The 16735-nt window shown below is 31.6% G+C and overlaps 1 protein-coding gene across 1 annotated transcript; it reads left to right on the plus strand.

Annotated features, from left to right (window-relative positions):
- The first annotated feature begins 1932 nt into the window (after positions 1-1932).
- Positions 1933-3524, plus strand: LOC133178450 (beta-1,3-galactosyltransferase 1-like). The gene has a single exon (XM_061313146.1). The coding sequence runs from the start codon at positions 1933-1935 to the stop codon at positions 2965-2967; it is 1035 nt and encodes a 344-aa protein (XP_061169130.1). The 3' UTR covers positions 2968-3524.
- Positions 3525-16735: the final 13211 nt, after the last annotated feature.

The raw sequence follows: 16735 nt of genomic DNA on the forward strand, positions 1-16735 counted from the left end.
TTTAAGATTGTTTTACTCTATAACATATTAGTGTAACAGTGTAAAATACATTTTTCAATGATTGGAAATATGCTGGTTGATAAGATTATTTCCCTTTTAAACTGCTCTACTATGAATAATCTAAAGGAGGTTAAAAAAACGACAACAAGACCAAAAATAAGATAACGCGTCTGCAAATCGTTTTGTGAAAACTTGATTGATTTATTTTTCTTTATTTAAGTCTAGCCCATCACTAAATCGATTCCTTTTGCAGACACGAAAATAAACAATTGCATGAAAATTTGAAGATTAAGAGCAGAGATCAACTTCAACATCCAATAAAATGTACAAAATTGAGAGCAAGGACAACCCGGATCACTCGAAAAATCAGAAGTGAGATCAATTGCCCGCCATCCATGTCCTTTATGTTTAAATCCTTTTCCTTCCTTAAAAATTCAATGAAATATAAAAAAAAAATTGTTGAAAACATTTGACATTGTCTTTTATCTTGCGAACAGTTGGTAAAGGTAAAAAAAAAAGGGGGGGTATGGAATGCAGAACTGAAAATGAAACAAAAGAAGCAGCTATAAAATGAAAGATTCTGTCTTATGAGTACTTGTAGACACCTTTCATATAGTTTTCATGATTTTTTTTTCTTTTTTCGCCCTTTGTTATCTAAATATAATTATAATTATGTATTTGTTTTGTCGCATTTTTATTTCGATTGCTTGATAGAATTAGGTTATTATCGAAAATTGTGATATTGTGTTGCAATGGACAATGCAAGGCTTGAACTGAAACATTTGCAACATGAATTCAAAAACTACGAATTTGAAAAACCTAGTGATTAAAAAAATGAAATAACATTTAGAAAAATGGGCGCAAATAAAATTTGGTATAAATAAAATTTCAAATGAATAACTCAACCCTTAACGATCAATAAGCGAGATATGACATTAAATATATATTTTTTTTAAATAGCTATAACTCTTAATCTCAAAGCTTTTATATTGCACAGTCTTACTGCCAAATTATAGGGAAAAACTATAGTTAGAAACTCGTTATTAACTCATGCAATGGAAATTGTAGCAAGAAAATATCTTTTAACGACGACGGACCTAATTCATTTATGCAATAGATTTTTTATTCAAATTTTAATATGAGGTAAAGTGACTTTTGGTGAGTTAAAATCAATAAAAAAAAATTATATGGTCATCGATGTAGATTTTTAATGGGGAGCGTTTCAAAAATTGGTAATGGAAATCGATAGTTACTATAGGAAGTAATGGGAAATTGCCAGTGAAGGGTATAAGAGTGATAATTAAAAATTATTTTTTTTTATTCATATTAAAGGTTATCAAGACAATTTACCAGCAAATTATGCCAAAAAATAAATGTGTCATCGGCTTAGATTTTTTTTTCTTTGGGGGGGGGGGGGTCAAATTCAGGTGTAGGGCACATTTTGGGGGGGGGGGGATTTTCAATTAATCAACAAATTGAAATATATACAATATTTTTGAATTGGGAGGAAACGTTTGAATATCTTTAAAAGAATTAAAAATGTATATATTTTTTTATCTTTTGCAATACAATAATTAAGTCAATTTGATTCAAGGCATATGCGCGGTTTTCGGCGCAGTGGCGTGAAATTTCGAATTAGGTCCGTCGTCCTTGATTAAATGTTCAGCATCTTTTTAACCAATAAAAAATTGTCTTGGTAATCAAGCCCTATCCTCACTTTTAAATCTCCATTTTCAATGGAACAGATGAGTTTCAAAAAAATTTTTAAAAATATCTCATAATTTTTTTTTTTCGCGAAAATACTTGATCTTCTATTTTAAAATAGCAATAGAAGTAAAACAGAACAAAAACCACTCTCTGAGAACTTAATAGCAATAGAGGTAAACAGACCAGAAACCCTACCTAAATTTTGATTGAAATCTGATTATCTCCATGTGTTCTCTTTCGTTTCAGATGTTTGATAGAGCAAAGATAAAGAAATTAAAATTGGTATTCAAATGGATAATACTAGTATATTTAATTATCTTCTTTGTGTGCAGACCATTTAGAGAATCAAAAAATGATATACAATTAACTTCCTACAAATTAGTTCAATCATATGTGAACTCAGGGATCATCAGGTCATTCCCGTCGAAACCTATAACATGCAATGAAAAAGATGTTTTCTTATTGATTATTGTTCCAAGTGCTGTGTCCAATTTTGAACAACGAAATGCCATCAGAAATACATGGGGAAATGTATCAAATTTGAAAAAGCCTGTTCTGGTGAAATTTCTGTTAGGAAAGAGCAAAGAAGCCGCTCTCCAGGACGTAGCATCAACTGAAAACCAAATTTACAATGATATTCTCTTTGAGGACATTGACGAAGCATATGAAAACCTCACGAGGAAGTCTATTGCTATGTTGCACTGGGCATCAATGCACTGTCATCGCGTTCGTTATCTGCTAAAGGTAGATGACGACATATTCTTAAACCTTCCCAGACTTCTGGATGAACTAACGAAACATCCTAGAGAAAATTCAATAACCGGATGTAAGGTTCAGGGATCTACTCCGTTTAGATTTCTAAGAACTAAATGGAGAGTGTCAAAGACACAATATAAAGAAGACTACTATCCAGATTATTTAGCCGGAACTGCCTATCTTATTAGTGGTGATATTTTACAAAACCTTTACGGTGCAACACAAAAAGTTCCGTATTTTATATTCGAGGATATTTACATTACTGGCCTATGTAGGGAATACATTGGCGTCCGTGCTGAAGAGCACAAGGGCTTTAGCTGTGGATATCGCGATAAGGGACCTTGTGGAAAAAACTTCAGATATGGAATCACGGGACATCACTATAATCCATCAGAAATTAAAAGAATGTGGTTAGAGCTACAAGATAGATGGTCCAACTGTCGAATTGTAGATAACTATTTCATTTATAAACTTGTTGATATGTTTCGGTATATGTTCCTCTAAAATGATGAAAATAAGTTTTAGAGAGTGACACATAGTGTATACGAACTTTATTGGTGTGCCTACTTAAGCAATGGAATTAAAAGCTACATGTAATGACGCAAATGAGACGAAAAGGCTGCAGTCAGTTCTTATATTTTTGGTGGTATTTTACAAAATGTTTGACAAAAAATATCAAAGATGTACAGTGTCTCAGCTCTATGGCAAAGGTTTACTCATTCTGATTCGGCGACAAGGGAGAAACAAAATATAACTTTTTGAAGGATATTTCATGAAATTCACAAAATGCGAATATTCAAGTATGGATCATTTCTCAAAGATAAAAAGATGGACTTTTTCTGTGCCCTTAATTTAATAATCATTTGGCATTGTGCATGTGAATTCTTATGAAAACGTTAATTCATCCTTTGAAGGTACATATACAAATCTTTCTAAATGATTGGGCTTTTGTCTATGAATTTTGCATTGAGCTATGGGGACCTATAAATTAAGACGGTAGACGATTTGTTAATAGAAATATCCCTTCCAAGGTTACAATTTAATTGTATTTTTTATTAATTAAAAACTCCAACAGATGTAAGTACATATATTTACATTTGCAAATGTCTTTCCTTATATGACAATACGAATTAAATTGATATTCAATTTTCAATGACATGTAGTTGGTCAAGTGATCAGACTTTCTTGAGTATAGAAAGCAAACTGCGCGAGCCACTTGGAAAGCTCCGACTGTGACGTCACATGACGTCGTAAGTACTTTATGTTGCGTTTTAATAACAAAGACTAAATATTTTTCTTTGTAATACGAATAAAAGTATAAAATATAAGAAATAAAATATCACTTTAGAGTTTCATTGGAATATGACATTAAGGTGGCACGTGATCAAATCTACTATAACGCCCTTCGGGCGTTATAGGATTTGATCACGTGACCAACTTCATGTCATATCCCAATGAAACTCTAAAAATGATATATTATTTCTTAAGTATCATCAGTTGCTTTGAGCACAATACAAATGAAATTATTAACAAGGTTACATTTATATCATTATTGTTGATGAATCTTTCAATGCAATAATTTTCTTTTAAAAAATTCGTGATTTTAGCGATCAAAGCTATATTGTTGAAATGTGAGATCGTAGGCAGCTAAATCCTTGTAATCTGTATTTTGTAAGTCATGTTCGTCTTTGATCATATTTATTTTTTCTGTGATCTTGCTAAATCACCAAAACAAGAAAAATTGGTCTTCAGCAAAATGGACGACATCTGGAATTTCCAAAGGTCCGTGTATTTGCCCTGATCACGATTATATTTGTATTGTTTGTAGTTTTTATGAGATCGATCACTGTTCATGTTCTTTGCCAATTTTTTTTTTATTTGTAATAATATTTCCATGGGACCAACTTCTCCTTGGTCCCCAGAACAATGATCATTAAATAAGATTTGACCCAACAATCAAATCTTTTGCCATGTGAATATTGAATATTTACATGGATGACTGGTTTTCAAAAACAACTTTGTCATGAAGCATGGAACATTTCTTTCTTATAAATTTTAAAAGACATAATGAAATTGAGAAATGTTCATATTCCGTATGCTTCCAAAGTACAATGGACAGAGTAATAGATGGAACATTAGAGATATATCGTCTTAACTACGTTATCTGTGAGAGAATTGTTTATTTTAATTAGGATTGTACTTCAATATAAACAATAATGATCAATAAACATAACGAATATAATTTCTATCGTCAAAAAATGGGAAAATTAAAGATGAGCTGGGGATGTTTGAACAGTGTATGGCATGAAATTATATATGAATAGTGCGTTTTGAAAACCTGTAAGGAATCGATCTATCCTCTGATTATTCATTTAAATTTCTGATTTGAGAAAAAAATAATTAGCGCAGAGGATGCTTACACAAGACCTGTTAGATGTACTTGCAACAAAAATTAATGGTTCCTAGTAATTTTTAGTTCGCTCGAAAATTGGTAGATATGTATTTCGCATGAAAATTTTCTTAACACAGATCCTTATATGAACAATAAAGAATACCAGTGTAAACAATTATTTGCTTTAAAGATTTTTACCTTTTTATCGATTACTGGTACATGTATAGATTAGGATTACAAACATTAAATCAATTCGTTGGACACACCTGATTTTGTTATTGGCTGCCTTCAAAGTGATAAAGATGTTTTCAAAAGAAATTACTCATTGTGTACCAGGACATTCTTCTTTCGTAAATTTAAGTGCATTATATAAAGTGCAAATTCGAGATAACTATTAACTTTACAGAAACGTTTCTCAGATATGAATGAGATCTTAAAATATCAAGGCGGACGTTCTTTTATGATTTGCAAGATAACTCATTTCAATATTTGTTTTTAAAATGCACGTAAAAAGGATGGGACTTAAGGAAGGGATCTTGGGTTTCCCAAGTTTTCGTACTAGGAAAATCGTCGTATCATCAAAGGTGCTTTATTTATGACTGCATGTAGTTGTGAAATCTGAAATTAATTAAGATATCTAGCTAATGACAAAACGCCAAATTCATTTTCTTAAGTGTTAGTGATCAGAAAAAGAGGTAACTAAAGACTATTAAATTTTATCACTGAAAAGAAAAAGCATTGAATGCGTCAAATAATTTGCAAAAGTATTACATTGGGTTGAGTTTAAAAAAAAATACATATTATAATAATGACTAAAAGAATTTTTAAAAAAACATAAAATTTTCAATACATATGTCTATGCACAATTATTAGGGTTGGACTTTTTCTTTCAATCCTCATTCTCTAAAACCGTATCGGTACATTAGAAATCATGGTGATTCTAATGAATACTAATATCCTTTAACATGTTTAAATAGAAATTTTAGAAAGGAAGTAGCAAATCAGAGAATTTTTAATTTTTCAAAACCAAACAGAAATGCTCATTTGCTATAGCTTTTTAATTCAGGTCCAATACGCATTCAAACGTAGCGGTATTAAACTACAATTTGAAAAAATTAAATACGCTGTTTTATTTAAAAATTTCTCTTATTTTACAAAAGGATGATATCATTTATTAAAAATAATATAATCGTGATATTTGCATGTATTTTCTATCAAATATCTAAACCAAATAAATAAATTTCATTTATAAATATTGACTGTTAATATGAAAGAATTTGATGTAATCTTTTTTTAACTACCTGGTGAAAATAATTTACGGAATTCTTGTCAGTAAAATTTCTGTAAGGAATTAGAACTGTGGAATCTCGCTGCATATTTGAATGATAAAATGAACTGATTATGTGATACAAATTAAAAGACAGATAGTGTATTATACGATTAGGTAGAGCTTAAGATTTATTGATATTTCCAAAACAAGAAAGAGAGAGAGGGGGGGGGGAGAGAGAGAAGTCTAATATTGATAGATGAATATAAAAAATTAAGAAAAATAAAACATGATTAGGAAATCGATTGAATTAATATTGAATGATGAATAAGACATTATTCTACATATACATGTATGTGTGTTAAATGGTTAAGGTATTATTCTACATATAGGTGTGATGGATGTAAATGAGATCTCGATGAGAATGAATCTACCAGAAATATATTTTTCAAATTTGAAAACAAGACGGAATATACATTCCTTGTTATATGTTTATTTTACTTGTACAATTTTCCGACACATTCAGAGAATTCACAGTCTGGTTATTTATTTCTAATTAATGACGAAAAATTCACATTCCTTTGTGAGGAAACATTGCAGCTTTTCCTTATTCTTATGCATGTCTTTCGATATTCATTAAAGATACCTTTATTAGTGCTTTTGTTTTGAAATGTTAAAGATAACGGCAATATGAATTTTGAAAAATTGCACCGAATTCTATCCACAGGAGACCATAAAACTTAACTTTTTCCATAAAAATCACATTGTGTAAATGTGTTTCATTGTAGTTTCAAAACCCGCGATAATAGCGATAATAGCACAGGGCTGTATACTACCTGTCCATGACGTTGAGGAGTTGATATGTTTGGTTCGATCCGCACTTCAACAGAGAATAAAACTAATCTTGTCTTAATGAGTAAAGAATATAAAAAAAAACAATGGACAAATGCATACAAAAATGCAGAAATGATCTATCACAAAAACTTAAAAATTTACGTTCATCAAATTCGAAAGACTATTGGTGAAACAGGTCGCTTTCCTCTGTATATTACGGTATATTGTAGAATGATATCATATTGGGCAAAGCTTTTTTCAGGCCCGCCAAATAAAATTGTAAATGTTTTATACAAACATATGTTTAAACTGTACTGTGATGGAAACTTAACAAACCCATGGATAGACTGTATACAGAAAATATGTAATATGTGTGGTTTATCAAATGTATGGTACGAACAGGGTGTCAATATGAATTATAAATGGATAATTGCTACTGTAAAACAAATATTACAAGATCAATTTATTCAAAAGTGGTCTAGTGACGTAAATAATTCTTCAAAAGGACAGATTTACAGAATCTTTAAACAAAACTTTGGATCTGAACATTATATTGATAGGTTATCTCCTAAATTTAGAAAAATATTTATAAAATTTCGAACTGCAAATCATCATCTGCCAGTAGAGACTGGAAGATGGTATGGTATACCACTGTGTGATAGAATCTGTACACTTTGTAATAATAATCAAATTGCTGATGAATTTCATTATATCTTAGAATGTAAAACTTTAGCTAATGTAAGAAAAAATTACCTGGGCAATTATTATTCCCACAGACCTAATGTTATTAAATTTATGGAATTAATGTCAACCAAAAAAGAAAAAAAATGCTGAAAAAACTATGTATGTTTATTTTAAAAAATTATGATGCTGTCTGTCCTCCTTGATATATTTTCCCCTCTCTTATTTATCTATTTTCTTTTTCAATCATATGTCATGTTTTTTGTTTTGTATATGTACCTCTGACCAGATTGTATATAATGTATATATGTTAATGAACCCCATGTACCAATATTTTGGTTTGGGTGAATAAATTGAACTTGAACTTGAGGTTGTTTATTATTTTTTCAAACAAAAAGTCTTCTCATTTGTAAACTTGATTTTATTTACTGATTATTTTTTTAGAATTTTAAATAAAGTTAAATTTTGATTCTGTTGCACCGAGATCAAAAGCAATTGCTTGTATTCCGAACTACTAAAATTGTATTACATTTGCTTTTAATTAGATGTATACCCTAACATTTGATAGCTCTTTATTAATTATGTGATATGTTAGATATGTTATTGTTGCTGTTAAGATATGTAGACTTAAACATTACAATTTTTACAAGGTAATTCTAATGTAATGTAACAGTTTCCTATCTGCGTAGTCTCTGTTTAGTCTACCCAGCTGTGGTCAGCCGACCATATCCTCTGGAGGACCAGGACATTTAAACTACATTGTATGAATGATTCGTACATTTGATTCCTGCAGATTACACGCCCAATACGCCCATTTTCTTTGTAGCAACTTCGAAGAACATTATTTTCATCAATGTAAAAAAGATTCTTTATTTTGTTTCTCATCAGTTTTGAGAATATATTTTGTAAATATTTCTGTGTCTTACTTTGAATCGACGAAAAGTCGATAAATCAACTAAATATTTTATTTAAATATTGAAAATCTTGGTTTTTTCATTCTCTTTTAATCACATCTTTACTTGTTCATGTCATACCTCTAAGCTTTAACTACAGACTGCCATTAGATATTTCTACTGTAATATTTTAATAAACAAGCGGACTTTGCAAAGTGTTCTACAAGCGGACTTTGCAAAATGTTGTATTTCTTGAAGAACAAAAAATTAATAATAATTATGTTGATGTAAATGTAACTGGTCTTAAATTTTTGTTGACTTTTCCATCTTATTACAGATTCATTTGTGACGTAACACTTCCTGTGTGTACTGTGTAAATATACATTCAAGAGTTAATGTGACTTGATCAGGTGTTGAATGTGTACAAAGTGAAAGGGCGCGTTGGTTTCCCGAACACTTGACAAAGGCTTCCCACCCTTTCTTTTTCTCTGTATACAATGAATGAAAAATGATGATGTCGTTATTATACTGCAGTTGGTAAAAAATGATTTATTTCAATATGAATTTCAAGGTCTGCATTGAACCTTCTTTTCCAGTATCAATTAGTTTCTGTTTCGAGGTTTTTCTTATGTGAATAACTCCACGCAATCATCGTGCATTACCGGCCCCCAAATTGAATTAATGTTGACACAAATTAAAATATTTCCAAAAGTTTCAATTGTCAATTGTCCTCAAAAAGGAAGCTAAAATTATTCTATTTTCTGTTTCGAGGTTTATTTTTACGTAAATATCTTAAATTAATTGGCATGGGTTACTTTTGCAGCACATAAAACTATTAATATTACATCCATACGTCAGAAGTCTTCCATTGGTTGTTATTTTCTGCTTAAACAACGATATTGAACCTGATTGTAAACATTATTTTTTCACGATATTTCTTTGGTCCTGTTTCAACAATAAAAAAATCCAAGTTTTCTGATAAAGACATTCATACTTGTTGCCTGATCGGGATACCCCGGGACGAGTCCTAAGTCAAACCTTATACTTTCAACATAGACAGTGAATGTTCCTTCGCCAAGCGCCTTCATAAGATTATATTGATTATGTGTTGTTTTAAGTCCCATTCGAGAATTTTTCACTCATACAGAGACGTCACCATATATCGGTGAATATCTTCAAATTTAGACATTTACTCGGTATTCAGGGCCATTGAGCAAGTTCTATGCTCGATACAATGTCCTTGTCATCAAACACATTTTATCATTAATTCAAATGCTGACTGACGTTTTTCATTCTAATTGCTAGGTCATTATTTACACAATGAATTTTCTTCCGAATTTTCCCGTTCTTTCCCCGATCATGGTAAGGAGCACACGGCGGGTGTGACCGGCCGGCGGGGATGCTCACTCCTCCAGGGCACCTGATCCCACCTTTAGAGGTCCATGTTTGCTCTGCTCCGGATTTGTATTGTTGGAGTGGACTTTTGAGCCTGAATGTTGTTTGTTATCTCCATTTATCATCGACTTAGGTCAGTCACAGTCGGGGATTGAATACACTATCTTCCGGTCATGGAGAGAGCACTAGTACTCTACCAACTAAGCTGCCGGAATGTTGGTTTCATTAGAAGTAAGAGTCACGGGTTGTTTTTTTTTTTTTTTTTTTTTTTGGAAGATAAAAATCGAGATTCCTTGTCACGGTAGGCATTTAGTACGATAAAGAACCCTCGTTGCGATCCCAGTAGGGGGCGAAGCATAGGACAAAATTTGTGGTACTTTACCTACGGCTTGTAATGTCTCTAGATGAATGATAAAATCTCGAATGGGATTTAAAACAATAATCAACCAATGCAAATTAACAGAGAAAGACTTGCTGTCTTGGTATTCTTAATTCTTAATTTTTGAGTGCTATACTTAGTTAAATATATAGAACTATCTGGACCAGTATAAGATTAAGCAAAGAATAGCAATCGTTTCTTATATTAAAAAAAAGAGCAAAATCTCAAAACAGATCATTTCCATTTAAAGCCATTTCAAACATACAATAAAAAAAAAATTGGACTAGATGAAGGCTCGCGCAAGAACGAAGAATCGAATTTTGGCCACTGGTGACAGAACAATTGAAAGAAACTTTATTAGTTTCTACTGATAGTTGATAGTTAAATGTCTTTTGGTAAGAAGAATTATTTTTGTATGTGTAGGGATAATCAATATTACCATTGGGGGAACATCTTGGAAAAATTACCATTTTTTTTTTGGGGGGGGGGGGTAAAAAAAACTGTCATTTTACTTATTAAATTTCACACACACATTTTTTAAAGGAACAAGCTATGTCCACTCTTATTTAGATTAATATTTGTAGTTTTTTTTTTTCTATTTGCCATTGAATTTTATCACCTGTGTCGCTGGGAGAAGAAATAAAATTAATAAAATTAAAACTGCATTATAACGTAAAGGTCGGAGTACGAAGAATCAAACATCTTGAAATATGTCTACATTCATACTGCACAAAGTCCTGCATGAGATTGCAATGAGACAGTAATTGAAATTATTTAATGTTATTGAAATCTTTGGGAATTTCAGTGTCCATTCATGCTTATTTTTATAATATCCATTACAGTTACGTGTTTCTCTTCCAAAAAAAATGCATTCCGAGTAAACAGTGATAAACTTCCAGGATATTTTTCATTATTTTTCAAACAGCATAATTTGTTTTCTTGAATATTTTCTTTTATTAAACGATCAAAGAAAAGGAAAATTGACTTTCATTTTTTAACAATAAATTATGCCATGTGTTTACCAAAAATATTAAAAATTACTTTCTTGTACATTTAGCTTTACATACATGAATACATTTTTTTGCAACTGAGTTAATTCCGATTAGAATGCCCTTTTGATACGTTTCATGCTCAATGTTAAAAGATTGTATACCACTGATGACTATCATTTTTCAAAAACAATTTTTTTTTTAATGCGAAAAATACGAATATGAGGTTGTATTTTCAGATTTCCATCTGAAATGGAAATGAGATGTCAATACTCAAGCACTTCGAAAATAGCATTGTTTTGCCTTTTAATCCATAGCACACAAGTAATCTATTTTGTCAAGCAGCTTTGTAATAGAAATAAGAGGTACAGTGTATATAGTTTTATTAGTGGGAACAACTTGAACGATTTATTGAGCAACTTATACATTTTCCTTTGGGCATAAAAATATATTAATTTAATTGTTGTTACGATAGAAAAATAAAACAGTGTATGTTGGTAAAATGTTGTTTTTTTTCTGAAATTTAGGCGTAAGATGTGTTTATTGCCATGCTACACAAACTGGTTTTTTTTCCCCATATATGATTTTAATAATATAATTGAAAGATCTAATAGCCACAGATGTTTAATGTCGAAACATATACTTACATTGATTTGAAAAATCATTCACTCTAGCTACAATAGGCCAGATACAAAACAGTTCGTAGATCTTCATATCTCAATAGATGAATTTTAAATGATATGAATGTACGTTTGTCACAAGTTTTAAAAATTGTTTTCCCAATTATCTGCACTTTACCGTTTCAATAGCCATTGCAAGGCGTATGACCTTTTACATTTGCTACATGACTAAAAAAAATTTTAAATGTTTGCTTTTATAGCTTAGTGGAAATTACTTCAGTTGGAATAAATGAACACAAATTAAGCTAAATCTTCCTAAACTTTCAAAGTAAAATCACATCAATAATCAATCATTCTTAAAGATATGTTTCTTATAGGTATACGTTGTGTTGATAGCTTTGAAGTGTGATTTGATTGTACATATATTATTGTTTCGCTTACTAATGCACATTTTTTTTAAGAATAATTGATCCAAGAAAATCTTAGCGCTTCAATACTGATAAACAAAAATACTTCCAAATTGAACCCAATGTCTACTGGAAAAAATATCTACAGAAAATATACATAAAACCCAGAATTTACTTATATGAATGGACTTTGTTGCATTGAAAAGGTAAAGATAACGAACAGTGGTTAGTCTCATGAATGCTGTAAATACATGTATGAAACGTTATAAGGGCAAAAACAAGTCCTTTTATGGAAACAAAAAAAAAAGTTGGATCAAATGCCTTAATGAAGGAAGCATCCCCAGATTATCGGCCACACTGTCATTTGCATTGAACAGGTTAATGGAATAATCCGTGGTCAAAATAAATATAAAAAATAATGATCTAATAAAGTGGTAGGAAACATATCAGCAAAATTAGCTGTGTTTGCGAATAAGGTCAAGTATTGACCACAGAGTTTGCGAATAACTGACTTTAGCAAAATGAAACGAGATTTCCTTTAATTCGATGTTCATAATGCTACATCAATTATTCTAGCTGAATTTATATACTTTTTTCGCTCATGTTAAAGCTTAATTTTTCTCGGAGAAAAAATACTTGGGGACTTGTGTAAAAAAAAAAAGAATTCTCGGAATATATACTCTTCATGAAAATAGCCACTCGAAATTCAAATTGGTATTAGCATTCGTTTATTGTGTCCATTGATGAGAACATTTGTATTGAAAACTGAACATTGTATGCGTTAACTTCTTTTCAAATATTTGATAGGCAAAGAATCAAAAATCGGTATAAAAATGGCTAAATCTTGTAGGCTCATCTTAGCCAAAGGCTCAAGTGAGCTTTTCTGATCGAAGCAATTAAGACGTCGGTCTGTCGTGTTTCTTCTTTAAACTTTTCACATTTTTGACTTCTTCTCAAGAATCACTGGGATACTTTTAACCAAACTTCAAAGCGACAAAGCATCCTTGGGTGAACAGAATTCAGGGTTTTTAAATGAAGGCCCCTTTCAAATAAAGATAATACAGAATTAATGGAAATTAAGAAGCGTCTTTTAAAAATCTTCTTCTCAAGAACCATTGTGCCACAAAAAAGAGTCTTATATGAAAGCTTTATTATATAATTTAGATTCATGTTTGTTCAAATCATGATCCCCGGGCTAGGGTGGGGTCACAATGGGCGATATATACATAGGAATATATAGGGATTTTTTTTAAATCCTTCTCAAGAACGACAGGCCCATGTTAGTCATATTTTTATGTAAGCATCCTCAGGTAGTAGAGATTCAAGTTTCGTTCGAATCATGATCCCCGGGACTATGGTATGGCCACAATGGGCAAGGGAAATTTTACATAAGATAATGGAAAAAATATTTTATTATCTTCTTCACAATAAAAGCAAAGCTTTAATTGGTCATACAGTATTTATATGGAAGCATCCTAAGGTAGTGTCGATCCCCTGGACTAGGATGGCCCACAATGGGCGATCAAAGTGTTGCATAGGAATATATTATTAGTTACACAGTCAGTTAGGGACCCAATACTGAGTGACTGGTCATCAACAAAATTACTTTGTTAAAATCACTCTGATTCTACACACAAGTACTCAAATATTGATATTTAAAAGATGCTGGAGTTCCACATTGACAACATTAATGTAGTCTTTGGAGACCATGTCTTCCAACAAACTGATGGAATTCTGTGGGCACTTATTTTGCTCCTATATTTTAGCCGACCTGTTTTTATATTTCTATTCAAAAACCTCCAATTGGCCTTCTACTCGAGCTTCAGGTATATCGACAACGTTTTATCAGTTAACAAAAGCAATTTTCATAATACGTTGACTCGATTTATCCCAGTGATCTTGAAATAAACGACACCACGGAAACTGTCACATCTGCTTCATATTTGGATGTTTTACTGACTATAGACGAAAAAGGCAAACTAACAACTAAATTGTGTGACAAACGAGATGACTTCAGCTTATCCATCGTCAACTTTCATTATTTAGTAGTAATATTCCACTATCACCTGCATATGGTGTTTATGTCTCCCAACTTATTCGCTACACTAGAGCATGCTCTCTGAGTATTATCAATTTTAAAACCGAGGCAGGTTACTCACCCATAAGTTAATGTAGCAGAGATTTCACAACTTTTGTTTTTAGTCAGCATTTCGTAAGTTCTACATTTGTTATAATCACCTTATTAGTAAATATAACCTATCACTGGGTCGTATATTGTTTCATACCATTTGTTAGACATCTGTTTGTATACTAAATTTGACTTTCAAATGTTCCGTATACTTGATCAATACAAAGGATCAACGGCGGGTGTTACCGGTCAACGGGGGATGCTTACTTCTCCTAGGCACGTGATCGCATCTCTGGAATTTCCAAGGGTCCGTGTTTATGCCCTGTTCATAGATTTGCATTGTCTGAAGTTTTTATGAGATCGATCACTGTTCGTTATCTTTACCTTTTTACATTAGTACATGTAACATGTATTTATAAATAGATGTGTTTTATGTATAATGTTAAAACAATCAAATTTTTGCAAAGTTTTAGATGCCATTACTGAATAATTTAGAAATGTATTGTTTAATTAAACATGTCAAGCTCGAATGTACATTATTTAAAGAAACTTCCTATTTCTATTTATAGCATAAGCACCTAAAAAATAGATTGGTCTCAGCATATGTGGAAAAATGACAATTTTCCAACCTTGGATGCTTCATATTAAAAGTAATAACGAATATATTCCTGTGGTGCTTTCAGCAAAATTGGAGACGTCGTTTCCAAGCCCTATTGTAAATTCCATGGTGCTTACAGAGAGAGCACGTTAAGGTGTAAGCAATGTAAGTAAAATATTACCATAATTTGATTATGCAGCAAAATGTCAAAAATATGTAAGACAGTCCAAGTCTGCGTTATTTATGGAACAATTTGGGTAATTAAAATGTTTCAGCATACATGAATTGGTAAATACACAATTTCCTCATCATCATAAAATGTGTTTTCTCCCTGAAATTCTACCATGTTTCTTTGAGGTTTCATCGCTTTTTCTTCCTCTATATAGCCTGACCAGTCATAAGAATGTATGTATTTTCTTTTAGCGTCGAACACATTTATTAGTCCCCTACCTGTGAAACCGGAGGGGACTATAGGTTTCCTCTGAGTCTGTCCGTCCGTCTGTCTTTCCGTCTGTCTGTCTATCTGTCCGTTTGTCTCTCTGTCCCTCTATCTGTCTGTCAGTTTGTCCCACTTGGTTTTCCGCACTTTTTTTCTAAACGCTTGCAGATATTGAGCTGATATTTGGTATGTGAGTGTATCTTGATAAGTTACAAATCAAATTTGCATTTCGTTCCGCTTCAATGATTCTAGACAGAATTACGACCTTTTCAATTTTAAGAGTTTTCCGCAATTTTCTTCTAAACGCTTGCAGATATTGGGCTGATTTTAGGTATGTGCCTTTACGTTGATGCGTTTTAAATAAGTTTGCATTTCGTTCCGCTTAATTTATTTTTGACGGAATTATGGCATTTTTAATTTTTAACGGGAACCAGATTACACTTGCCCGTAGGGGACTAGTATTGCTAATGCAATACTCTCCGAATGCTTGTTAAATACATGTCTTTAAATACCAATTTAATTCCAAATTGGGATTAAACTATTGATATTTATAAAAGTCAGTATTAGTATTATTTTTTTTTATCTCTTATTCCTTTATTATGTTAGATTACCCTTTGTATAAGCGATTGTCTAATTGTTCGTTCTAACTGAAATTGTATATATTCCTCCCATCCTCAAATCCTCATTTACAAAACAAATGTTACTTAAAAGCTGGAAAGAATGAAATCCCCATCAAAAGCATTATAAATATTCAAGGTAAGAAAAAACACATTTACGCACTAAAACACAGTAAACTTGCACATGCGAGATTACCCTCTTGTACGTGTGCATCTTTATATATATGAATTACCTCATGTCAGAAAGGAATATTGGGTTCACAACAAAGAGTACATAAACAACAACATTTAGATATTTTTTCGCCCCTTAAGGTAACGGCCTAGCTAGCTTTAGAAAAAAACACTCACTTACATGTACCCAAAAACAATTCAAACTTACATGTTCTGGTGCATGAATTTTAATATAACAATGAAACAATTGTCTAACACTTTTTGAGGCGCATCGCTTATCAGCGATGTAGCCTCATTGCTGACGACCCCCACTCTTTCTTTGAATTACTACGGCGTCAAAGGACTCCACAATATTGATTCTAAATACGCTAGTGAAAATAGTGCAAATGTATATTGACAAGTTGGTGATATTCATTGTCTATTTTTGAATATCAAATAACATAAAATCTCACATTTATATGT

This window comes from Saccostrea echinata, unplaced genomic scaffold, assembly GCF_033153115.1.
Source record: "Saccostrea echinata isolate AGI-Se365-2 ecotype Australia unplaced genomic scaffold, CSIRO_AGI_Sech_v1 ptg000003l, whole genome shotgun sequence".
Taxonomy (NCBI): domain Eukaryota; kingdom Metazoa; phylum Mollusca; class Bivalvia; order Ostreida; family Ostreidae; genus Saccostrea; species Saccostrea echinata.

Coding starts and splice junctions, on each gene's coding strand:
- LOC133178450 (XM_061313146.1), top strand. CDS start 1,933: ATGTGTTCTCTTTCGTTTCAGATGTTTGATAGAGCAAAGATAAAGAAA.